This window comes from Falco biarmicus, chromosome W (assembly GCF_023638135.1).
Source record: "Falco biarmicus isolate bFalBia1 chromosome W, bFalBia1.pri, whole genome shotgun sequence".
NCBI classification, from domain to species: domain Eukaryota; kingdom Metazoa; phylum Chordata; class Aves; order Falconiformes; family Falconidae; genus Falco; species Falco biarmicus.
Window position 1 is genome coordinate 5067749 of NC_079310.1, and position 27789 is coordinate 5095537.

Sequence of the window (27789 nt, forward strand, 5' to 3'; positions counted from 1 at the left end):
ATTTTGCTGCCAACATTAGGTCACGTTAGTTGAAACTAAATCAACATGAAATAGATTATAATTTTATTTTTTTCCATTAAAAGAACAATTCTGCAGTATTGTTAACTTCAGGAAACAATGAGCCAGACTTTGCAAAATCACATCATGGTCTTACATAGTACTTTCTACTGGTTTAACTTCATGGTGTGTCAGGACTAAGCTTCAAACTTTTCTTTATGACACACTCATAAACTTGCTGCTTGTTCAAAGTGTAGATCAGCAATAAATTGCAGACTTCCAGGAGGTGGCATTCAGGAATAATCAACATCAGAAATAAAAACGTGATAAAATGTAACCAAAATGTGACGAAAATGACAGTCTTAAAAGGTAGTGTCCATTTCAGTAGTACAAACTCAGATGTTACAGCATTGACTACATGCAATATTCATTTGGGGACCTTTTTGTTTTAGCCACTGCTTTAAGACGAAGACACCATGGATAAATATGAAATCATTAAAAAAATTGGAGAAGGATCTTTTGGCAAAATATTCCTGGCAAAGGGAAAACTGGATAATGAGCAGTGTGTTATCAAAGAGATCGATTTAACTAAGGTAAACCAGCAAAACCTGGATGGTAATGGTAGCTATTTACCTGATTGTGCTACTTACATTTAGCTAGGGTATGAACTTGGGTTATGTTTTGTCTCCTTTAGAGTTCCATCTTGATTATATAGAGTTAAACTTTCCAAAGACTGTATGCTTTGCTAATTTAGTGATTTTGCAAGCATAGGCAAAGCAGGTATTTTGGTATTAACAGTCTTTACTTTTTACTGCATTTTTGTTCTTTTCAAAACTTCTCTCTACTTACATGTGACACTACCTAATTCAAATTTTATAACAGATGATTCAACTACGATGAAACTATTGCCGCTGAAATAACAGATCACAATTTTGTGATACATTTCCTTAAGCTTTTTCATTTCCTTTTTTTCCCTCTCATCCATATTTTCAGACATGAGTAATTCACAACGGAGTATTTTCAGTTCTCACTTCTGTTTATGGCACTTTGATTCATCTCAAGAGTTAGGGTAAGAAACTTTCTATAAATACAAGAGAATGTTCTGATGGATGGGTACTTAGAGACATGAATTTTTTAGAAGTAATGTCGATGAAAGTGTGATCACAATGAACCAAATAGAAGTTTTCCATTTAATGTAACAGGGCAAAGAGTTTGTCCGAAAAATTGCAAGAACTAACAACACTGTAAAATGAAGGACTTCTTTTCTTTTTACTTCATTCTTTTGAGATCACCTATATTAGGAATAAAGAATCATCTAGACCCTTATTTTTTTATACTTAAGGGAAGTTTAACTTTAGAGTTTAACTATTCATCAGGTAGCTTAGCAATAGCATTTGTGTAAAAAGTTTAAAGGTATACATTTGCCTGTTTGTAAAATATCATAAGTTGTTCTAACTTTGGTAATATTCTGATATATTTCCGAGCAAGCACTGCAAACTGCTATTTTACATCTTATTTTATAATATTTCTGCATCCCCTTGGTACACAGTCTTTTTGTATTTGTGGGACTGGTTTGAAAACAATATAACTATTTTGTAAAAGAGTTAAATATATTATTGCTAGCATATAGTTACTTCATTCCTTGTAGATGCCTGTGAAAGAAAAAGACCCCTCTCAGAAAGAAGTTATTCTTCTGGCCAAGATGAAGCATGCAAATATTGTAACCTTCTATGCTTCTTTGCAAGGTTTACTTTTAAACATTTTTCTTTTATTTGTGATTATAGGCAGCAAAACTTACCTTGTTAATATTGTCCAACATTAAGCCTGTCCCTAGCCCCTTACTCACCAGTGGGAACATGTCCCAACTCCTAAAAATGAACATAAGGAATCAAATTCAGTCATCACTTGCCCTCTCCATATGTGTGGGTGGGACCTAAGGTATTGTGGCATGAATGCTAAATCCTGGCGTGTCTGCATTGCTTAAGTTGGACTTTAGTCTTGATCTTCAATAGAAGTCCAGAGTTTAATGAGACTTTTCTAGGAGGTTCAATGGAAGAAGAGAGCTTTTGAGTATAGCAAGAAACAGGCCCTGTTGGTCTTTTGTTGTGAGCCATATTTTGAGGTATCACTCAAGGATACAGAATTCTTCAGGACCGAGAGAGAAGGAAGTCTGTTCTCCATAAAGCTAAATCCCTATATTTATTTTTCCTGCTGACATCTGTCATAAGCAATGCCTTATGTAACAAATGCTATAGTTACAGCTTGTGTTCAAATTGTTTTCTGTGATCAGAACTGTAAATGTTTTAAGGGACACATAAATCTGGTAGTCTTCTGGACCCCAGAGAGTTAAGAATAGGGTGAGTTTCCATACTAAGTGGCCCCTGCTGTTTATTTCTGCTGTTTGGACGCTGTCTACTTTTAACCTTTTCCCTAAGCCTAACTGTATATTTGGTAATTATTGGGGAACAACCTCAGCTGTGAGGCATTCTACTAAGCATTGCCTGTAAGAACATTTGTCTTTCTATCAGTGTGGTCTTTTGAGGATTTTCTCATGTATTTAAGATTTTGGTGAATCTCCATTTAAATATATTTTCACATCTTAGTTTTGCATCAGGTTTCACTGGAAGTGTCCATTTTTTCTTGATTACTCTTTGAAATGGAGGCATAGGTAGAGGTTTAACTACTCCCTTTTGAAAGAAGGACTGTATAGAATAAACAGAATTTATTGCTGTATTAACGAGTAATAAAGGAATAAAGGAAAAATTATACTTTTCTGTCGGGGAGAAGGGTTCGCCGGAGTCAAGAAGACGCTCAATATGAGTTATGCATCTTGCTCAGCTTTATTAGTTTCTAACACTACTTATATAGAACCGATACACATGCATATTTGTAAAGCAGAAATATAATTGGTTAGTAGTCTCTAAACGCGAGCGGTTCCCACACCCCTAATTATCATGACTAAAATAAGCATTCTATCCATGTAGCTAATTGTGTTGCTGTGCTTCAGCCTTGTAGTTTGTTACTCCCTATATTCCCATACCGCTCCCTATCCCTATCTGTAGCTTGTTACAGCCACGGCCTGTTGGCACAACATAATTACTTGGTCTCAGGATTCAAGAATAGCTCAAGGCTACCTTTCTTGTTAACTTCAGCACAGCAACTTCAGCACAATTCTGGTTACAGGCCTATTCTAATACCAGGCCTGGATTGTGCAGATCTTCAGAGATTCTAAGGCCATGCTTCTGCAGCCATTCTTCTACACTTTTCCTTTCAGAAAAGAACAAGCTATATATTGTGATGGAATACTGTGATGGTGGAGACTTAATGAAGCGGATAAATATGCAGCATGGAGTGCTCTTTGATGAGGACCAGGTGAAAGAAGATATATTTAGAGGAAAGAACATATCATGTAAAACATATGGTTTGAATTGTCCGGTACTAGCTACTGTTTCTTTTCTGGCCTATTAAAATTATTGAATGTTTAAAAGAAACTTCGGTAATTTTAATGGGAGTTTAGAGTTTGCGTTTCACACTGCTGTGAGACCTTAAATTAATTCATTAGCAGTATTTTGATGCCGTTTTTATCCACCCTCCCTCCCACTGCTGCTTCCATTGTGGATGTACTTTTTCTTCGTATTAGTAGTACACCTACTAAGCCATACTTTCTTTTAAATGGTATTTTAGAATTACTGGGTGATATATTGCATATGAATTCTTCATTTTATGCTATTTGCATCATGACATATCCTGCTTTATATTGAAATCAGTGGTAAATCTCTCATTCTTTTCATTTGGGTCAAGATTTCTCTGATGCCATTTAAATTGTTAAACCAGCACAGAGAAACAAGCCCATACATCTGATTGCTTTTGAACCATGTTCACTTACATTTTATTTTGTAAATAGGTGAGTAAGATAAGTACTGCAATTCACAGAAACAGAATTTCCCACTATTCCTTACTTACTCATCTTTTTTTACTAACTCTTAAGCTTTCTGAAGGAAATTTTCTCTTACATATTGGACTTAGTGTAATGAGCTCTGAGGTTATTTAATCATGCATAGTCTTCTACTTTTGCAGGTACAATGAAAATTTACCTACAAACTAGACAGGTAGTATCAAACCTGTTAGTGGAAATATACTCTAGAGCGTAAGAGGGGGGGGAAAAGAAGTGTTGTGACTTTTTTGTTTGTTTGTTTTAGTAAAAGAAGAACTCCTTAGTGTAGAAGTTAGTTGGAAGTGAATTACTGGTTCAGTAATAATGAATTTTAAGATCCTATTGTGAGCCATACTAGAGGTAGAGAGAACATGAGAGCAAATAGAGGACAAAACCACATATCATGAAAACACAAAAGAGAGAACTGACATACAAAACCCCTTGACAATGAGACAGAATAATACATATCCAAAGAAATGGAAAGGAAGTACAGACAGAAGAATGGATTATAGAACATGTAAATATATAAATATATATAGAACATATAAAGATACATCTGCCAGTCAAGAAAGGAAAGAAAATTGCTCAGTGTAACATCATGTTAAAATATCTATATTTTCAAATGTATACCTAAGAAAGTATCGTTTGTGGCATCAGCCCTATTCAGGAAATTATCTGCTTAATGTGAAGCATTAACTAAGTAGAAGATTATTACTTGAATCACAGTCTTTCATGGCCATCAATTTTCCTAAATAGAGAAGCATATAAACACATTGTATTTTTGTTTCTGAATTGAGTCCAAAAGTCCTTATTCAATAAAACACATGTATAGTTGAAGTTAAATATATGCTTAAGAGCTGTACTGGGTCAAGGATAAACCTGTGTGCTTACTTATTATGCAGGTTTTTTCATACCTGCATTTCACCACATTTCAGTCCTTCACCCTTTTTTTCTGTTTTTTTCTGGACCACATTCAGTAAGAGTACTAATATTATACCTAGGTGGTTTGACTTCCGCCACTGAGGATTAAGAAGCACTTCCCAGTTCTGTCTTGGTTGTTATTTGAACTCACTCATTTCTAAATAAAGGTCTAGTATTCTTAGTGTCCTTTGATGTGATTCTTCAGTCCCTGTTCAAGTACTTGTCCTGTCACAGTCAGTGAAAACTTGATGGGGATAAGGGAAGTAGAGCCAATATCTGTTTTCATTTAGTTTTGTGATAGCACTAAAAAAGGAAAGAAAAAGTCTATGACATTAACTAAAAAAGTATTAATTTCTACATTTTACATTGCATATGCTCTACATATTTTAGATTTTGTTGTTGTCTTAATTTTATGTATTTCAGTAATATGCCCCATTGGACATTAGTCACACAAATTTATAGGTATCTGTTCCCTTTAACTTTCACTGCAGATTCTGAGTTGGTTTGTGCAGGTCTCCTTGGGCTTGAAGCACATTCATGACCAGAAGATTTTACACAGAGATGTAAAAGCAGAGGTAGTAAAATTAGTATCAGAAAGGGGGTGATTTTGTCTTGTAAAAAATATGCTTAAGAAGCTCTGCTGTGTTTTCTTTTCACATACCAGTTTTGGTTTTATTTGCAGAACATTTTTCTTAGCAATAATGGAAAGGTAGCAAAACTTGGAGACTTTGGCATAGCAAGACAGTTGAACAGGTAAGCGCCTTTTTTAATTAGTCTGTGACCTACACCAAATAGGACTGTTTATGAATGTTCAAAATGCAACCTGAACGTGCGCAACTGCTTGTGGATTGTGCTTGTTCAGGAGGTTGGGATACAAAGTTTCTGACGCTACATTTTTTTCTGTTACCCTAGAACATGCCATTCTGCATGAAACCACAGTCATATCTAGCTTAGTAACAGGACTTCTGTGAGGTATACGAATGAGGTAGGGTGGGGAAGCCCCAGGCTTTCCCTGTTTGTGGAACTCACTTAAAGAGATTCTGGAGGCACAGCTCCTGTTCTTGCAGCCATTGATAATCATTTCTAGCACCTCATAGAAAAGAAAGCGAAGAGCACTACAAACTTTGGAAAGAGTGTAAGAAGAGTTTGTACATATTTTCTTTGTATGTCCTCCAAGACTGTGCCTATATTAATTTTTTTAAAAGGGCCAGAACTGACTCTCTGGGCCTGAGAGGGAGTGGCATGGGACAGCATGGCATGCATCCATACAGCCAAAATGTGTTCTCCCAAAGAGGGTGGCCTTATCTTTACTGACTTTGGGGGCAAGGTTGGCCTGTCTTGCATAGTGGCTAGATGTTGTCTAGGAAGAACGCTTTTTGGTGTGGCCAAAACATGCCAGAGGGCATGCTGACAATGGGACAGTTCTTGAATTTGATCTGTTTTTCAGCTGCTTGATTATCTTTGACCTTGGCAGGATATTGTGGCAAAGAAGGTCCACCATTTAGGTTTTCTGTGGAAAGGTAATTTCCTCTGCAGATTCTCCTTTAGCATCAGTCCTTCTCAGTTGCTTTGTACTCCATGTGCTGCAAGTCACTTGTTAAAACTTTTTCTATCCCTAAATTAGGTCAGTGTAAGTTTAACCACATTTCTGTCTACACAGCATCAGTAAAGAGAACAGATAACTTTAACCAACATAGGCGATTTGCTCATTTTCTTCAGATGTACCTAACTGTGTACGTGTATTAAGTACACAGGTGGTTTTGGATATCTGCTGCACCATGGACCTCCACGGGCTGCAGGGGGACAGCCTGCCTCACTGTGCTCTTCACCACAGGGTGCAGGGGAATCTGCTCTGGCATCTGGAGCACCTCCTGTCCTCCTTCTGCACTGACCTGGGTGTCTGCAGGGCTGTTTCTCTCACATATTCTCACTCCTCTGTTCTGGCTGCAGCTTCTATTGTGCAGTTTTTACCCCCTCTTCTTAAATATGCTATCCCAGAGATGCTACCACCATCACTGACAGGCTTAGCCTTGGCTAAGTGGTGGATCTGTCTTGGAGCCAGCTGCCATCAGCTCTATGGGACATGGGGGAGGAAGCTTCTAGCAGCTTCTCAAAGAAGCCACTCCTGTAGCCCCCCTGCTACCAAAACCTTGCCACACAAACCCAAAAAGTTTCTTAGACTGTCTTTTCCTCCTCCTCTGGGGTATAAAAAGGCATTTTCATTGCAGTTCTCCAATATGTAAGATAGTGTCCAATACTTTTACTTGCAGTGTCTGTGGCACCTCTGGTACTCAGACTTCACATACTCTGTAAAAAGTGTAACTTACAACTTTATTGACATCTAGTATAGAGTGAGAGGAATCACACTCTGTGAGTACCTGTTTCTCTCCACTGACTTCCCAGTGACTCTTGATGACATCCACAGAGTAGATACCTGAAAGCAAGTGAAATTAATCCAACTGGTGTTATTTGGCTACACCTTTACAAGTTCCAGAGATGGAACTAGAATTCATTTACTCATTTAGTTTCTGAACAGTACGTCCTCCTTCCACAGTTTCTGACTTGTGTGACTGATTACCACCTCCCATATTCTTACTTCAGCGAGTATGTTGGAGACTTCTAATATTTTGCAGTGTCTTTGACAGCTTTCAGAATTCTGTGTTAATGATAAACATTCCTTGAAAATGTTGATTACAGTGCTGGTGAAAAGTAGGGAAAAGGGAATTCTGTGCTTTCTGTTTAAGTGCAGACACTCTCCACTATTAGAACAGTTGGTCATTTTTACACAGAACTGGGAAATACTTAAGTAGTTCTTGGGGTGTTCCATTATTCAACTGTTTGGAGAACAGAAATAATGTCCTCTGTGGGCTTTTCACCTGGAGTAGAGAAGCCTCTTGTTCAATTGCGTGTAAACTTTTTCAGTGTGTAAGCCATTTTTTTCATTGTGTTTCATTAGCACTATGGAGTTTGCCCATACCTGTGTAGGGACCCCCTATTATCTGTCACCTGAGATCTGTGAAAATCAGCCATATAACAATAAAACGTAAGTCTCTGTCTTTCTTTCATATGCTTGTGCATGAGGGCATGCAGGCATGAGAGAACTTATATTAGTGATATCGTGGTTTAAATCAGTATTTCTCCAGGGCACCAGGAATTTCACGTCACCCTTTGTGAAGTTTTGTGTTGTGTACATTAATTAGGTGTATCAATTGTACACAACAACTATGTTATACTGTACAAGTCAGTTGAATTTTGACTTAGTGTCCAGAATATAGCAATCATTAATTTGTTGCAATTCATTTACAGGCTTAACATAATTATATATTTTTTAATAAAATTATTGTACTTTAAAGTTTAATGTCATTCTCTTTTAATACTCCTTATTAGTAGTGGCATGAAATGTAAAATAGATTTTTTTTTCCCTTTGCTTTCTCTGGCTCTCCATCAAATGCTAAATTTTTCTCTTGTTTCCGACATGTAACAACCAATGCAAGTATGTGTCTTTTCAGTTCCAAGTTTATTAATTTTTGATACACTCATTTGTGATTTATAAAAATACACTGAAATTAATGCTGCTAGATTGGCAATTCTGTAACTTTGCAGTAGCCACCTGCAGGAAAGACAAATAGGTCTGAGAATTTTAAAGGCTCACTCAGGTTTAACACAAAATACTAGATGAGAAGCACTGAAAAGTTGAGCAGGCTAGACCCCCTTTATGTGGGAAATGTGATCAATACCAAATGTTCTGGAGCCCAGACTAGCATCTCAGCTCTAAGGTGCTATTCACACAAGTTTACTCCCTTATTGTCTTCTCAACAATCAAGTTAGCCAGAGGCAGCTTTGCCCTTCATCCTGCTAGGAATAGTAAGTAGACATTCTTTATGTCATGTGCCTTTTCCAGTTATAATTATAATACCTAGTTAGGTATCATACAAATATTGGTACCAGAACAAAAAAGAAATTTCTAGTTGTTCTTTTCAGTGCATCTTAAAGAAAATTAAAAGTTGCACCAATGTTGATCTGTAATGGACTAATGTTAATAAATTTGAGAGCTGAGAAGAGGTACTGACTATATGTATGAAAATATTGCAGTCTTTTCCATGAAACTTAAATGACTTTTTATTCACAGAGATATTTGGTCTCTTGGCTGTGTGCTTTATGAGCTATGTGCGCTAAAGCATCCTGTAAGTACCACAGAATCAGATCATTATCATATTATTGAAAAAGATAGTGGACAGCTGGGAAAAACTGTAGTAATAATAGCATTCATAGTCAGCTGATAGAATTATTTTCAGCTCATTTATTGATATTAAAGAATGACTGCTGGTGTTAATTTTTTTATATTGTGTCTGTTGTGTATATATTAAGGTACAATTTATTATGTTGTATTTCTGCAATGTGTGTGTGTGTGTGTATACACACACTGAACATATATTTACTCTTTAGTAAGTACTAAACTTTTTCAAAAAGCAGATGAACAATGAAATGAATTAAAGCCAAATTTCAAGATTAGGGTCTAGGCATATAATTTTACTCATTTCTATTTGAAAATACCAATCTATGCTTTCTAAAGAATTTGAAGCCCACATCTCCCCAGAAAGCAGTTTGACGTTCCTCAGAAGCATTTTCCTGAAGGTTTGCACATTCATGTAAGAAAATAACAGACTGATAGCATCTTCAGGAAGCTGTGTTGTCCTCGGCCTGATGTGAGCCTCAGATAATCCTCAGCCTGTGAGTATTATGTGGAGAAGGGAACACAGCAGAGACTAATCCCAGCAACAGGAAAAGGATCAGGTTCCTGGGCTCAGCAGAAGTTGACCTTTTGCTGAGCTTGGATGTGGGAGATGGCAGAGCAGCTCTGATAGGGAGAGCAATTGGGCTGAGCTGTGAGCAAAGGGATATTGCTGAAGAAAATTTCAGATTTCACAAAGTGAGAAAACATTAATATTAATTCTTATGCATATTATATGTTTTATTCTGTATTGCTGCCCATTTTTTAATTTGAAGGCAGGGACCAGATGCTGATGTAGACAGGAAATGCAAGTGAAGCTAAGGCAAATTTTGGTAACACCACCTTCAAAACAGCCATGTAAATAAAATGGTAATTTTAGAAAGAACTTGCTTTCAAAATTATTTTTGCCTGTCTAAGGCCCTAAAAAACTGTATTGATGTTGACCTGTTAAGAGATCTGCTGAACTGAGAAAGCTGATTTACCTGAGTGGCTTTAGTTGTTAAAAATTAAGATTGTACCTTGGTGCCTGAGAGAACACAGAACACAGAGGCTAAGCTGCGTGGAGTGAAGTTTTGAAGGTGAACACTGTGAAGACAGTATGCATGCAGGTCTCTGTTGAACAGCTTTTGGCAAAATAAATCATGTTTCATTCTGGAAAAATTGCTTCTGTTTTACTATATGAGAGCAGAGTATGAATAAAAGCCTTCCAGGTACAAAAGCTGTCAGACCTCCTAAGCTGTGCATCTGAAACAAGTAACCAGCAAATACAGTCAGAGAGAGTGGTTATATTAATTTTCCACAGCAAACTATGGTTAGCAAGAAGGGATTTGTATAGCACAGGGCTTCTGTCAGCAAGTACTTTTTTCAAGTGGGGGCATCTAGTCCGTCATTTCCAACCAGCAGTACTTACTATCCCCTTTTTACTGTTTTCATTAAGTTTGAAGGCCATAGTTTGCACCAGCTGGTGCTGAAGATTTGCAGAGGATGTTTTCACCCAGTGTCTCCCAGCTATTCATATGATCTGAGGATATTAATTTCCCAGTTGTTTAAAATATCTCCAAGAGATCGACCAACTATCAATTCTATTCTAAGGAAGCCCTTCTTGCAGAAGCTTGTTCTCAGGTATTTGCCCCCTGAGGTAAGTGCCTGTACTGCTGCTTGCTGAGAGAAAAATACATATCAAAGTAGTATAAACAGTTCTGTCAGGTACCTTTTTTCTTACACATGACACAGGAAGAACTTGGTCACACTGTGATACATAGAAAAAGACCTTCAGCATCACAGTTTGGGGCCAAGCTGATACAAGGTAATGTTAATAATATTATTTAACATTAGTTCTACACTAACATTTGTTAGTTGTTATATATGTGATGGCATAACTTTCTCCAGCAGTCTTTATTGCACATTTGAATACAAGAGTTTTGCACAAAATTAAAAAGAAAAAGAGAACTGCAACAGCAGAAACATTCACCCCAGGCAGTGCATCACTGTCCTGTTTAGGGAAAGACAACTTTAAGTCCAGCTCATTAGTAACATTCAGCTAGAAAAGCTGCCACAGGAAAGTGCTGAAACATTAGTCTTAATTCTTTTAAGAATGGAATTTACAAAACTGAGAGGCTTTGGTCTAGATGCAGTTTAGGTCCATCACATGAAAAACATCCTTACTTAATTTTTCCAAGCTATGTGTAAAAATCTTGCAAAATGTGCTCCATGGTATTTTAAAAAATAATAAAAATGTATTTTACAAAATATTATAAGTTAGATTCAGTTGTGAGAGACAATGAAATCTGTGTGGATTTAGTGCTCATTGATAGATCAGATTACATAGGCGCATTCTTAGAAAACATGAATGAGACTAAATGGTATCTCTGTATGAAATGCTGAACATGTTTCTATCAGCATAACTTTTTCCTAATTCTATATTATTTAGTATATCATAATTATGCCTTAAATTTGTCTTTGGAAGTATTAATTTAAACAGATTTGTGAAAATAAACATATGTAGTTACTTAACTGCACTATGAACATTTTTTTTTTCCTCGAGAAAAGTACTTTGTAGTTTAAGAACCCATGTTATTTTGGAAGTTACTTCCAGTGAGATTACCTGCCTTCAGGACTCATGCAATTTGGACAGAGGCACCTGAACACCATATCACTTAAGCATTTAAAATATATCTATGGTCATATACTCATAATTTTCATATATTTTATCTCCCAGACATGATAGTCTCACAGTCATTACTCGGGAAATATTTAAAACTCAACTTAGAAACTACTTAGTCCTAGCAAGGACATTACTATTGGTTATTGCAGCTAAGGTATTTGCTAAATACTGACTAACCAGACTGGAGTGGTGTGTACTTGTATTCTCCTGCATGGGAAACCGATAAGGTAAATTTTTCACTTTTCAGCCCTTCTTTCCAGATTTCACAGGTGCTACAACATTGTCTAGCAATTTGTAGAATACCGAGGGCTAGATTTACAAAAGGGAATGCCTAAGCAGGTAGACACCTAGCCTCCAATGAAATCTGAGCCTAACAATCAGACCTTCTTTTTTCTGTTATTGGTACTAGCATGAAATCAGCATTCTGATATAGAGGTTTCCCTTTTATTCAGTGTGCTTTGCAAAACTAATCAGTGAAATCCACTTTACACGAGTGTGACAAATCATAAAGTTTTCAAAAGGATGTCATTCTAAGAATGAAAGGCAGAGTGCCTAGGAAATGTGAAATATGGTGATGATGGTGATGATGATGAAGGGATGTAAGGAGTGTTTGTTAGCCCAGCCTGTCAGTGTTAGGTACATGCATTGTACTGTGGTTTGCAATGCACAGAATGTAGCCTTTTAATGTTTTGGTTTTAAAAAGCATATAAACTTCAGAAAAGGAGAGTACAGGACCTAGTTTCTCCAGAATCTGGAATGGTGCTGCCTGTCAAGAAAAAAGAATTATTTCAAAGAAATGAATGGAAACCTACTTCAAGAGGGCAACAGCCTATTTTTCAGGTACTGTGTATCTGTGTTTTTGTAATGTTTAATCATCTTCAGAAGCCAAATTTTTGCTCTTAGAAAAGACCCTTTGAAAGGCTTCATTAAGACATATTAAATGTAGCTTAATGCCTACACCAAGTCAGTAGAGACAGTTAAGCACTCCTGAAGCCTCAGAAGAGGTGTTTCAGAAAGTCTAAGTGGGAAACACTGAATTTAGTCAGCTTCAGTATGGTTCTTTGTAACAAAAAAAATGAGGCATGCTTTGCATTTCTATTTGCACAAAGGCAAATAAACTCTGTGTTTGCATTTTTGCTATAGAAGCAAATACACTGAACCTCTTACCTCAGTCCTTCTGAGAGCCCATTCACAGGCAAAACCACTAGGACCCACTGCCCTTGTCTCAGATACTTAGTACAACAATCTGGGATCAAACCCTACAGCAGAAAGCCCCTGTTCTTCACAACCACTTGTGTCCCTCACTCATTTTCCACCTCCTTCTTTCCTTAGGCTGGATATCAGCTGTATACTGTGTCCAGCCTTTTACTTGGCATCACTTCATACCTTTGTATTTATCTTCAAGAGCATGTAGTACTGCCTTGGGTGCTGGTGAACACAGAGCAAAGCACATTTAGGATCTGGGAGTTCCCAGCAGTAATTGCACATTGCAGTTATGGTAGATTAACTGACGGTAGGGAATGTGGAGTTCCCAGAGCTGCACCCATCAAGCAATCACTTACACTACCAATGGATAATACTGGTCCTGTGCAGAATATAGGACTTAGTTTTCCTCATAGTTACATTTATGTGTATCCAATGCAAATCCAGGTGGATGAAGTTAGGAAGGTTAAGTTTCCTTTCATTGTGCACTGCTGTAATCAAAGGCAGAATTTTGTCCACAGTGTTTTCATCTATGCGACATACTCTGATATTAACACTGGGAAAGCTCCCACATTCTTTCAGCATCCAAATGAAGCAAATGGTTTGCAGAGTTGCAGGGTCATACTTTGAACGTGTTGCTTCAGAATTCATAGAATCACAGAATGTTTGAGGTTGGAAGGGACCTCAGGATGTTATCTCATCCGCACCCCTGCTCAAGCAGGGTCCTCTAGAGCTGGTTGCCCAGGATCATGTCCAGACAACTTCTTAGTATCTCTAAAGATAGGGACTCTACAACCTCTCTGGGCAACCTGTGCCAGTGCTCGGTTACCCTCACAGTGAAAAAGTGTTTCCTCCTGTGTTTCAGTTTGTACCCATTGCCTCTGGTCCTGTCACTGGGCACCACTGGAAAGAGCCTGGCTCCGCTGTCTTTGCACCCACTCTTCAGGTATCTTGATAAGATCCCATCTGAGCCTTCTCTAGGCTAAACAGTCTGAGCTCTTTCAGCCTTTCCCTATATGAGAAGTGCTCCAGTCCCTTAATCATTTTTGTGGTCCTTTGTTGGACTTTCTCTAGTATGTTCATGTTTCTCTTGCACTGGGGAGCTCAGAATTGGACACTGCACTCCAGGAGTGTCCTCACCACTGCTGAGCAGAGCGGAAGGATCATCCCCTTGACTTTCTGGGAATGCTTTGTCTAATGCAGGACAGAATACCATTCACCTTCTTTGCAGCAAGGGCATGCTAATGGTCGACTTGGTGTCCACCAGGACCCCCAGGTGCTTTTCTGCCAAGCTGGTTTCCAGCTGGGTAGTCCCCAGCATGTACTGGTGCAGTGTAGGACTTTACACTGTTGTTGAACTCCACTGAAGTTGTCATCCCATTTCTCCAGCCTGTTGAGGTCCCTCTGGATGGCAGCACAACCCTCTGATGTTCTATGGTATGGAATATCCCTTTGGCTAGTTTGCGTCATCTGTCCTCGCTCTGCTCCCTCCTGGCTCCTTGTGCACTTGCTCACTGGCAGAGCATGGAAACTTGAAAAGTCCTTGATTTAGAGTAAGCACTACTTAACAATGACTAAAACATCAGTGTGTTATCAACATTATTCTTATACTAAATCCAAAACACAGCACTGTACCTGCTACTAGGAAGAAAATTAATTCTATCCCAGTTGAAACCAGGACACCTCCTGAGCTGCTTAAAGCTGTCTTCTTACACTTCTTGATGGTAGTATTCTTTACATAATAATTGATTCTTTTCCATCTAACCACTAGGAAAATATAAGCTGTTTGCATCTGGTTCCATCTTGCATAAAGTGGTTAAGACTTGCACAAAAGCTGATGTTCATAATCATTTTATAAACTATGGCCTTAATTTCACCTACTGAGATCAGAGGAGTTACATCACTGAACAAACTAATGTTGGAAGACAATAGATCCTCACATTTACAAAACAGAGAAAATAGTGATACATGTACTATTCATGTATGTATATTCATTGTCCGTAAGTCGTACTAGGACATTTAGAGTGTGATATAATAGTATGTGATCATACTACTTCCCTGGTATGTTACAACTTTTGGAGATCATTTTATACAGAAACAATATACTTTTCTGGTTTAATTTTGGGTGACAGAGAAAACAAACTGATGCTTCGCTCTTAAATGAACACATGTAAATACATTTAATCTTCTATCTTAGAGTTATCAGAAGGTTCCAGAATAAATATGAATATATCAACTTTTACATTATGGTCAGACTTTGGCATAAGAACATACTCGTCATGTGTTGCAACGGAGGGAAGACACAGTCACTCAATATGAGTGATCAGCAGACTTCGTTTATTGTCCCTTACAGTCACCTTTTATGCCTTGTTATAATTAGCTCATACATATTACAAAAGTTAAGCTCATTATTGGTTAGTTGCCTAAATACCAAGCCCGCCCCTAGTTTCTCTTCTGTAGTTATCTGTTCCCACCTGCAACATTCTTTTCCCACCAAAATCTTCCTGTTACTGTGTAACAAGAACAGCCAAGGACAGTGTATTTTGCTTTACTTCAGATAAGCTGAGAGCGATGTGCATTTTTGTCCAGCCAGCTGGACTATGTCTATGTGACCCTTTTCAGCTAGCCAGTTATCCACAATTCCCCCGTTTTTATTTTGGGCGACATAGGCCTGGTTGACCATTTTCAATAACAGCGTTTTAACACAGGAAAATACACAGCCAACTTATAAAATCTCAATTCAGAAGTATAATTCCTGAAATACTTGAAAAATAAAGTTAGCTTGAAGCTTTAATTCAGATGCTCTTTCTGTTCCAGTGATATAAAAAGTTTAAAAAATTCAAAGGTAATTTTACAGTTCTGAACATGGACTAATGCAAGCTCAAAACCCAAAAAGAAACCAAACTGATGTTTGACCAGGAATATTTGCAAATATTTTAGTGGAAAATCCCTGACCATTAACAATTTTCTGTCCAAATAACAACTGCCCTTATGCAACCAACCAGTCCCTACATTTTCTGAAGAATACCTCATTGATATCAAAGAATTAACAAAGGGAAAAAATTAGTTCTAAGCTATATACATTCATAAGTGGATTTTTCAATAGTTACATACAGATTTACACACTAAGCCATAATGGCTTGTAGGTGATACACACAAGAAGAGTACGTTGCTTATCTGTCTGAATGTCTATGCTAAATTTGACAACTATGCCACAAGCCAAGCCTACATGGGTGCTGTGTGTTATGCACGTTCCTTAACAAACAGAAGTATAATAGACAAATTCCCAAGATCTAGTCCCCAACCTAATTATATTATTTTGTAGCCAATTAAGGAAAATAACACAAATGTGCATATCTACATGTGCACACACCTTTTAGTTCAGAACCAATCTGTGATATAAGGCCTTAGCCTTATGGCATCATCGAATCTTAACGAGTACAGTAATTAAAAATGCAGTCTTACTGTAAGTGCGATTTATGCTGACATTCCCTCAAATGCTACACGTGAGTATTTCTCACTCAACTGCCTCAAGGTAAAATAGTAGTATTCGTTAATATGTATTAAAAAATCATTAATTCTCTACAATAGCAGTTGACTTCCATAACACTATGTAAGCAAAAGAGGCTTAAGATGGGTTTTCTGAATGCTAACAATTTATTTTAGACTGTCTAAACTCGGGTCTTGAAAGATTTCACTCTGCCAGACATAGAAACACTGTTGCACTCCAGTTGTGATATCCCTTTTCCCAAGTTGTCACATGCACATCTCGTTCAAGCAACATTATTGTCAAAGTTTCTCTCTGCTACATAAAAGCATATTGCACTTGTAGATATAAAAGACAGCACCCTTACTTAGATTATTACCTTATTACCTCATAACTCTTAGTATCTCTGATTTCATCACTTCAAAAATTCACCAGAAGCAGATAAAACCACAGCATCAGACTAAACTACACCTTAACTGCTGATTCAAATAAAGGCATTCTCTTCAGATATGCCTAATGCTTACAAATAATTTTGGCTGGTTTTGATCAAAAAACTATTATTACAATAATGATCAAAAATAATAATCCCGTTTGCAAAATGCCTTTAAGCCAGCCTCCTAGTCCCAACCAATTTCCACATTCAGAATACAGCATAAATACAGAATACAGCATAAATTATCTCCATCAAGGCAAAAAGGCTTCTCTTTAAACACAGAGATGTTTGCCAGTTCAAGGCAGAAACCCATTTCTTGTAGGGGACATCTGAAGCACTTTTTTGTTTGTTTGGTTTTTTTGGTGGGTTTGTAATCAATTCCGTATTTTCCCTTGAGAAGCTTAAGCTGTTCCTCTTGTTTCAGGAGTGTTTCCAACTCTGATTTGTCGAATAGGTGCGTATTTCCCAAAGATATCATACATTTCCTCCGCTGTGATTTCATACGGCAGGTTCCGAATATAAAGGATCCGATTGACCTCTGGGGGCAGCCGGATGTCAGCTCGCTTGGCCGCTTGCATCGCCATGGCGCCGATCGGAAGGGGGGGGGGGTGCCGCCTTGGAGAGAAACCGCGGCCGGGACGGGGCCTGCCGGGCTGCGCCGCCGCTCGCCGCTGCCGCGGAGGTCCCGGACGCTATCCCATACGCTAATAACCCGGGTAATGCCTTTTTACAATCTATGTCCTGAACGCTCCGCTTTTCTAAAAAGCATATGAGCGAATCGTACGTCGCTTGTCTCTCCATACCTTCGTCAGCGCTGTTGCAGCCTTTGCGAGACTTCGGCGACGCGTGGCCGGCGGGACCCTCTGTAGGTGCTCCCGGGCGCGGGGACTGTGCCCTTCCGCCTCCTGCGCTGCTTTCAGGACCGGTACCCGAATCTCCGTCGAACCGTGGCTCGCAGGTTCAGCCCTCTCTAGGGTCCCTGTTCGGGCGCCATTTGTCGCGACGGAGGGAAGACACAGTCGCTCAATATGAGTGATCAGCAGACTTCGTTTATTGTCCCTTACAGTCACCTTTTATGCCTTGTTATAATTAGCTCATACATATTACAAAAGTTAAGCTCATTATTGGTTAGTTGCCTAAATACCAAGCCCACCCCTAGTTTCTCTTCTGTAGTTATCTGTTCCCACCTGCAACATTCTTTTCCCACCGCAATCTTCCTGTTATTGTGTAACAAGAACAGCCAAGGACAGTGTATTTTTGCTTTACTTCAGATAAGCTGAGAGCGATGTGCATTTTTGTCCAGCCAGCTGGACTATGTCTATGTGACCCTTTTCAGCTAGCCAGTTATCCACAGTCATGGACATATTCTTCAGAGACTTTTGCTGTTAAATTTCACAAAGTCTGTCCTAAATATGCCAAAAAATTAAATTTTATAGATTTGTCCTTTTGAAACATGGGCAAATTGGGATAACTCATATAAGCAGTACAGAGATGTCCTTAACATAAAAACTATGTTTTGGCCAAATTTGAAGTTTTTGCTACAAAGCATAGGAATGTTGAAGCTTCTTCAAGAAAAGATTACCAGGTTTTGTTTCATTTTGGGGAGCCGGTTGTAATACAATAAATATTATATAATATTTTGTCCTCCTAATTTCCAGTCCTCTATATTTGGATTGCAACCTTAGCATCATTACTCAGCAAGTCCTTAGGTCATTCTTGGAATTAGCTGGTTTAGATATAACTCTGCAGAAAAGGTAGCATGAAACTGTCTGCAAAACTTCAAAAAGGTTAGTCTGAGTTATAACTCAAAAATGTCCTCTAAGAGGAAGTATCAGGCAATCTTTAAAGCTGGCAGTAAAGGATAAGGATCCCTTTTTCTCATATATACACAGTTTGATATCCATATAATATTCTGTTTAGCTAGTGTTATTTCTGTATTTCTAATATATATGTGTTCTACCTTACTGTTCTTTAATAGGAGTATCTGAAACAATTGCAGAAGATTCGGGAAGAATACCACAGTGATATAAAAGAATTCAGATTTAGAGCAGGAGTACTCCAGGTAACAAAGCTCAAACATACACCCAGTCATACTTCCTCTTTCTTTTATAAGTTAGTACACATAATTAGAAATTGAAATTAACATTTGATAAAAATGTTCCCTAGGAGAATCAAAAAATACAAGATAAAACCTATGTTGTGAAGCAAGGAAAAGCTGAGGACCAGTCTGAAATCAAGGATACAGCTGGAACAGGAGAAGAATCACTTCAGGTATCAGTATCATCTCCTAGTCTAAATAGAATTTTTTATGCAAGTCCCACATGGTCTTTGATTCACTCTCTGTGACAAATCTGAAAAATGGTAAAGCTTAAATCTTATCTGATGCTTGCACCATATGTAAAAGTCTCCCTAGGTTCCCTTCATGAATAACCTGGAAAATTTCTTTGGTGGAGCCCTGACTTGTTTTGGTAATTCTGTTTCATCTGTAAATATTAGGATGTACTTTTACTTAATTTATTTTTGTTGTGTGTTTCTTTTCCTTGCTTTCTAAGCAAAGAAGCAACCACTCACAGTGCAAGTCTTTTATGAAAATTCTGTACCGAAGGTACAGCGATTCATGACAGCCCAGAGTAGCACTGTGTGGGAAGTTAGAATTCAGTTTTATGTGGAGTCCTTAGTCCTTACTTAAAAATTTGGGAGAAGCGGGAGGAAGAGACAGAGCCAAAGCTTTCCAGCTACAGCACTCCTTCACTTCTTTCTCATCAAGCACTACCAACACACCTGCTGGAATTGTTTCCAGCAATTGGAAAGTTTCAGAATTGTTCCACTTTCCCAATATTGACATTGTGAACACTGGATGAGTTTTCCAGACCACATGGAGTTCTACAGAAAGAAGTCCACTTTTCTTCAAGTGAAATGAATGCCTCAATTTATGCAAATTGATCTCAGTGTGAAAATTCCCAGTCTATTCTGAAGGGAAAATAGCCCTGGTCTAGCTACTAGGATTCTTCAGTCAGGATTTGCCTCATTTTTTTTTGTTTTGTTTTGTTTGATGTAGAACTTCCTGCACTGTCCAGTAGCAAGAGGGAGACTGCCACATAAACTGGTGACAGATTCTGCTACCCTATTGCACCCGGAACTTGGGCCAAACCTGACCATATTAGTAGGATTCTATTCAGTGGTTTTCACAGATCATGGATCTGGCTTTTACTAAAATGAATTCACACATCATGTGATGTAGGTTGTAGGCAGCCAGAGCCATGATAGGACAGAAATTATATTCCCTGTGATTTAATGGGAAACACATGATAATGAAAAAGAAACACTAGATTTTGCACCTGCTTGATGTCACCTTAGTTCATGGGCACTCAGTCTACTGGAGAAACTGTATATATGTTTTAAAAAAGTAAAATCTGTGAATTGTAGTCGTTTCATCTGAGGCTGAGGATGTGCCCTACTTGCAGCAGATCACTGAAGGAGCAGCATACAACTCTTTACTTTGCTTTTATCTGACAGGTTCTAACATAGGATAAAGGAATATGAAAAGGAGTAATTAGGTATTTTTCAGGTGCTACCAGAAAAGAAGATACTATGAAACATGGCTATACTTTCTGCAGGCATTGGTTTCTATTATAATCTTGACTTTCATAACTTCCAAAGTTTTCCAGAATGAAATCAGCATGAGTCATCTTGCTCATAAAAAATAAAAGATGTATTACTTTTTTCTTGACACAGTACTGTATCCTCCTAACATAGGTTTTTGAAAAATCAGAGGTTTGCAGTTTATGCTAGGTTTCCCATTTTTCTATTTGCCAGATAAGCCAGAATTATAATGTCTTTCAGTATTAGAGTCTAGATAAGGCAACAAATGGAATATTCTTACAGATACATATACAAGGAAATCAGTGACTACATTTACTACTTAAGTCTTTTTTTACAGGGTATAGACATAAACTGGTTCCAGAGTGTGTTTTAAAGTTGGGGTTTTTCCTCCTTCCAGGACATGGAAAAAAACTTTAAACAAGTCAGACTCCAGTATAGTCAAGACCAGCAAATCTTAGAAAAGAAACATAAACCAAAGGTAACCATCCTCATTTCTGTATTTTTTCCACTTTCTTCTTATGTCTGTATGTTTCAAATGATTGTGTTATCACAGTAGCTCTGGAAATCAAGTTATTTGTGAGTCAATTGAGAGTGCTCGTCAACTGTTTGTTAGCAAAGTTTATATGAGAAGATAGAATCCCTAAGAAAATAACCGAGGTTTTCAGATCATTTGAGGGAGACTCCCTTTAGATATTCCCAGATAGTAATCAATCTCTACCTACTCATCTTTATATCAAACTGCATTAGTAGTGTATGGGAACTCATGTTTGCTCATAGTTTAAGTGAAGTCAAGTCAGGCTGCTAATTTTTTAACATTTTGTTATAGAATTATTCTCTATAGTGCTTTTTAAATTATAGAAGGGGATGGCAGTTGAATGGAAATGCACATAAGATATCAGGAAAGTTTCTGAGATTATTATGAAGTGGACTCAAGGTCTGTTGTGAAATATTGCACGAAAGCAGTACAGTATTCAAGTTTTAATACTGGTTGAGAGCCAGCTGTAAGAACCAACTCTGTGTATTGCAACGATTTGAATTAAATGATTATTAAAGACACCTTTCCTTAAAATCAAAAGTGGATGCAGTCCACTTTTTTTTCATTTGAAAATATCCATAAATTGTATTTAGAGAAGTCTATTTTTTTCCAATTTGTTCAACTTTGATTTTGTTAAATAGAAGAAAAATATTGTTAAATAAAATGTATTTTCAATAGAAGAATAACTTTCAAGTTTGTAGTACTATATAAACTGTGTACATTTAATTAAATGTTTTTATTTAATAAAATGAATTAATGAAGTGTGATAATTTTCTTCAGGGAGGAGTAAAGTTTGAAATTAATTTAGATGTATGTGTTCCTGAGGAAGACAGTATTCAAGAAGCAGAGGTATGTTGTAGTTATATTCAAAGCATTTACATTAGTAATCTGAAACATGACAGTAGCTCCAGTATCTAAGGTTTGTTTCCATTACCATAATCCTCTACCTTTGTTATAATGAAGCTTCCTATTGAGGATTTGTTGACATATTGCATATATATGACCTTCTTGAAGAAGATAATTACTCAGAGGAAAATTGGATAATATATGGATCAATCCTTCACATGGTAAAAGATGAAAGGAGTGCAGATATTTAAATTTTTTTAATTGGGCTTGAGGGGAAGAACTCACCTCAAAATTGAGTTAGTCTGAGAATGCCAAATTTGATTTGAATTGTTTTAGTACATTTATGTTTATTTTCACTAGTATTGTATCACAAAGCAAGAATAACATTGTGATGAACCAGTTGTTATGTAGAAAAAGTGGAAGTGAGACTACAGAAAACATGTGTGATTTCATTTATTAAAATGACATTTGTGGCTGATCAACATGTAACAGGTACCTATTAAGATTTTTGTTAGTATATTAGAATTTTTAAAAATATTTGTAACAGCAACATCAAAAATACAATTTCTTTCTGGTATATATATTCTTAATTTATCAAGCACTGTTTTGTCATTCTGTTGTTTCACACCTCTGCAGAGCTCCATGCAGCCCTCTGATACACAACTCACAATGTGACTTTTGAATTTTGCTGCTTCGCTTTTTGTTACATAGTTTTCCCGTGCATACATGAGAATGGCTCACAAACACAGTAAAATAAGAAGTGATTAGTTATTGTACCATATTTGTTTTCTCTTTCCAAAGTAAGCTATTGTTTTTTCAGGTACTAGATAAACTCAGTAAGACTTTAACTTTTGTGGATGGTAAGAATCTTAAGGAGAAAGTGGTGGAAGTTTATGAAGCTCATATGGACAGAGCTTTGGAAGAAGTATCTGGATACCAAACAGGTATTTCTTGGGGAAATGCAGTGCTGAGTATTAATCCTGAAAATTACATAGGAGTTAGGTACATTCAGTAACTCCAGGCTAGAGCAAGTTTATCTGATGAGCTCTGTTTTTATATCACATAATGTTACAATCACACTGAAATCTACTTTAAAAAAAATAATAATAGCTTTGCCTTCTCTTTTTCTTCCCCTTAGAGTCCAATGACATAGATGATAAGAAAGAAAATATTGGCAAGCTGGAGCACCTCAGACATTACTGAATTTTTTAGCTGATGTTGATGTCACATCTGTATGTCCTCCTATGGCTGAAAACGAACTTGGTAAGAAAGTTTTGGTTTTCAGTGAAAGTAAGGAGCTGGTAAAATTCAGCCAGAATACTTACAGATCTTTGCCAAAACGATTCCATACCAGAATGTTCACATGATCTGGCAGGCTTTTAATTGCAAGACTTCATAATAACTGAGGTTATTGTATGTGTTAAATCATAGAATGCAGTTGTCATTTTCCCCTCTAATATTGCAGTCATGTTGTGCTGCTCATGCATGTTAAGAGGGCTGCATTTTGTGAATCACTCTGTGGCCTGGGTAACGATGGCTAAAAATACCAGTCTATGCAACTAACCATCACCACTTTCTTGGGCCTTGAGCTAATGAACAAGAACTAGAGAAGTCAGTTGCCAACGACATCCCAGGGTGTGGGGGGGTTTTGGTCTCTCACCCCACACACTAGTGTCGCTGCAGGGTCACAAGCACAGGTGCGTGCTCACACAGGTGTGGCTGTGGTGATGCTCCATTTCAGAAGAGGCTAATCACTGGGTTTGTTACAGTAACAGTGCATATGTTCCCAGGCAGCCAGCTGTCTCCAGTGACTGGTTGCTGCAGTCACTGGAGTGACTTCCAGCATTCCAGCATGCTCCCAACACCCCAGATACACAGAAATAACCTGAAGAGTTTGCATAGACAGCGATGACAAAGCAGAATATTATTAATGTGCCACTTCTTGTTCGTTCTGGCTTAGATAAAAGAGCTTAGGGTGCAAAAGAAACAGGAAATTCTTTGAAGATTTTTCAGCCTGAAGAAGCCAACAAGTTTGAGAGCAAGGACTGCTCAATAAAGTTGCACCTGTCTATTCCAGGCTTAAAAAGCAGTTACTTGAGCATTAAAACTGGTGTTAGAAATTTTATCTGACAGATAGTCCAAACTATTTTTTTCTCTACGGTATTGATCAGATAAAATACTTACTGAAAACTAATGAGTATTCCACAAAGGAAAAAAAATACAGGTGCCAGCATTACCAAAAAGGAAGAAGTCAGTGTCAAGACTAGAAAGTCTGAATCTGCAAAAAAGACAGTGCCAAGCTACACTCATGCTTTAGTGACCCGAGAACCTTGCTGTTCTTCAGCTGACCACGCTTATCTGCCTGAAGACATCCCGGAAAACAGGAAGCAGTGGAAACAAACACCGCCAGGGACACTCCTGAATATCTTAGCAAAAGCAGAACTGTCTAATGATTCCTTCACCTGCCTTGAAGAAGAAATAGGTAGGATGTTTGTTACTGTAAACTCTGCAAGTTTCTCTTTAGTGTATTACTTCTTCTACCACTGGCAAAGGGTCTGTGATGAGAACCAACATTTTGAAGCACTAGGCAAACTAGAAAAACATGGGCAGCCTGCCCCAGCATCCACTGCTCTGTCCTGTGGCAGCGAAAGGCCTCTTTCAGGATGCTGCTGTTTTCAATAGCTGGGAAAAGGGCAAGCCCTACCTACTGGCTATTACTTTCATATGTCGTGTTTTCATTTGCTTGGGTAGACAGAGGTAAGCTACTACTGCCAGCAAGTCGGCAGGTACCACAAACCTGGATTTAGCCCCTGTAACTGTTGAGGTTGAAGAACCGTATGCTGTAGAAAGCATTTATGCAAATAAATGTATTTCTGTACAACAGCTGTAAATTGTAGTGCATGGCGACTTAAACTACAGTGGTGACTTACTTTACAATATGGTCCATGCTGATGCAGCAGACACTGAAATTCTGAAATTGAGTTGAACTCATACTGCAGTGCACTTTCCTAAAGTAACAGACTGTTTTAAAATTGACATTTTCTTTGCATCAAAGTTGTTTGCTAAAAAGCCACAGTATTTTCCACAGAAAGATGTTGTAAATATAACTGGACATTGTGGTTTTATGCACAATTGCCAATCTACTGAATGTATAATTGGATGACAGGCCTTCTGAGCCAGCTAACTTGCACATACCAAGTTTCAACAATTTTAATGGATTGTGAGAAATGTCTTTCATTTGCAGCTGTGCAGTCAGCATTCTCCTACTAATTTTGCCTCACATAGATGTTTCCTTAGAGCATAACAAGCTCTTTTAAAACTGCCCCATCCTGAAGCCTAAACCAGCTAAATGTACCACCTAAATTTCTCTCCAAAGACTAGCTTTATTGCTTACACATTAAAAAAAACCCAAACTCAAACCCCAAACCAAAATGAAATTCAGACCACTTTTCACTGATGTCAGCAGTTCATAGGCCAAAGCAAGAATAAGTACACAGGTATTCTAATTGCTGTTACTTTTATTAGTTACATTTATTAAAATATGGCACTCTCTCAATACCCCATTCTGCCCTGCTACTAAAGCTGACGTTGTGGAGTACAGCATTACCCAAACTGACAGATCTCTGTTGGATCACATGCAGGGTTTAGTCTTTATATTAGAACAACTCTTAGCATTGTTCTCCCACCTTCAGATTAAGGTTGCCCTTCAGTCTTCGAAAGTGAGCATTTTTAGGTAACCATAGGTACATCCAAGCAGTAATTTTCAGTCTTTCTCAAACAATATTCCCCTAAGTTTTCCATTGAAAATGCAGATCCCTGTATTGGGAACTTAAACATACTAACATTATATCATCTTTCTTTCTTTTATAGTCCTTTGGTTATGATCTACAAACACATTAGGTTTCACTATGCAGAAGTTACAAAACACTAACTAAAATGTGTGATCAACAGAAGCATGGTATTAACATAGTTGTAATCTGAACAACAACCAAAAAAAATAATCAAGCATTTACATATTTGCTATTACTTTATGTAGACTTTTATAGTTAGCTAATACACAAATAAAGGAATGTTTCTCTTCCTTTCCAGAAGAAAGATTAACTATGTTGCCTCCAAAAGAAAACAAGGAAGATGATTCAGAAGCATACTTTGCTGTTGCTGTTGATGAAGGCAGACTTGAACCAAGATCAGATGATGAAGACACGTAAGTCAAGCACATTAGAAGAAAAAATGCATACAACCGTTTTCATGAAATGACAGGCTGCATTGCCTAAAGCTTTTCTTCTGTTCTTTTAAATTCACAAGTGAAGAAAATTTACTTGGTTTACAGTCTGCTAATTTAATTTTTAATTCTGTAAATTAGTAGGTCACATACCAACATGGTTATTAAAAAGGTTATGCAGAAGTATTAACATGGCTTTGCAACTCCTGTTCTCTTACCTTATAAATACAGGTAAACAATCTTACAGAGGAAGAAGAAACAGTTCATATTGTGTGTGTTGCTTGTATATTCTTTATAAAGTATTTAAAAAAATCTCAAAGACCTTGAAAGGGGAAAGGCTTGTAACAAGGATGTATTTAATTAATATAATTATCTTTTTTTTTACTGTACAGAAATTTTGAAGATTCTGAAGATGAACTCAGACATGAGCTGGAGGAATCTCTGGAAAAAGTGGCAGCTTCTCCAGCAGAGAGAAGCATGGAGTCTCCCATCCTTTCAATAAATAAAGGTCAAACAGATGAAGAAAGGATGAGTTTACCTCACAAACTACTTGGAAAATCTAATGATGATTTAGAAAATAACCATGGGTCATTTAGTGCTGACACATACAATGAAAAAAGTAAGCAGGAAGCAAGAGCTACATAGAACACCAGCAAAGTAACTGTTTCAAAACTTTAACTTGCTTGAAATTTCAGCCACATCAGTAACAACATTTAAGGATAGATGAGATTAAATGCCAAGTAATTCAACTGCTTTTCAACTGTGCTAAATGCTCAATTAAAATTAATAGAAGGTTGTTACTATTTTGTTTAAAAGGAAGAAAATCAGGCTAATTGTCATATGTCTAAATGTTGAAAAATCCTCATCCAGACTGGAGTGCACTTTCATCTATTATTCTAAACTACCTGGGACATCTCTGACAAGACTTCCTTGAGCAAATTCCTAATTACATACTCTCTTTAACTGTATTTGTATCATGTAAGAAAGTTTCCTAACCAGTATATTATATTTCCCTAGCTCAATCAGCTTCTTGTTATAAAAGAAGCTCTTACAGCCTTTCATAATCTCCATGTACTGCTAATACAGCTTTATAATCCATAGTTTCATTTGCACAGTACTACATAGTACCACCAACTGCTCAGCAGTTTTTTATAGTAGAAGTAAAAGCATTTATTAGAACCATGAGAATTGTGTGTTCCCCGTTTCCTAATAAAACATTGGACAGTAGGTTCCTCTAACTGTATTTTTTCATATTAAAAATTTCATATAATCCAGATAAAACTTAAATAGAGGGAAAACCGCATTCTATCAGTAGCTTTTTTATAGAATCATAGATTCATTTAGTTTGGAAAAGACTTTGAGGTCACTGAGCCCAACCATTAACCCAGCACTGCCAAGTCCATCACTAAACCATGTCCCCAAGCACCACATTTACACATCTTTTAAATATCTGCAGGGATGGTGACTCAGTTGCTTCCCTGGGCAGCCTGTTCCAATGCTTGACAACCCTTTCAGTGAAGAAATTTTTCCTCATATCCAATCTAAATCTCCCCTGGCACAACTTGAAGCCATTTCCTTGTTACCTGGGAGAAGAGACCACACACCCCTTTCAGGCAGCTGTAGAGAGCAGTAAGGTCTCCCCTGAGCCTCCTTTTCCCCAGGCTGAACAGCCCCAGTTCCCTCAGCTGCTCCTCATCAGACTTGTGCTCCAG

The 27789-nt window shown here is 37.6% G+C and overlaps 1 protein-coding gene across 1 annotated transcript; it reads left to right on the top strand.

Annotated features, from left to right (window-relative positions):
• Nucleotides 1-27264, top strand: LOC130142117 (serine/threonine-protein kinase Nek5-like). The gene is given in 20 exon segments (XM_056323561.1): nt 1-590; nt 1646-1742; nt 3272-3369; nt 5344-5427; nt 5535-5605; nt 7809-7895; nt 8982-9036; nt 10522-10722; nt 10818-10890; nt 12452-12588; nt 18850-18933; nt 19038-19142; nt 20872-20952; nt 21790-21858; nt 22661-22799; nt 22994-23023; nt 23026-23118; nt 24200-24337; nt 25945-26059; nt 26470-27264. Coding segments are annotated over 20 exon segments (2127 nt in total). The 5' UTR covers nt 1-473; the 3' UTR covers nt 26723-27264.
• The last annotated feature ends 525 nt before the right edge of the window (nt 27265-27789 follow it).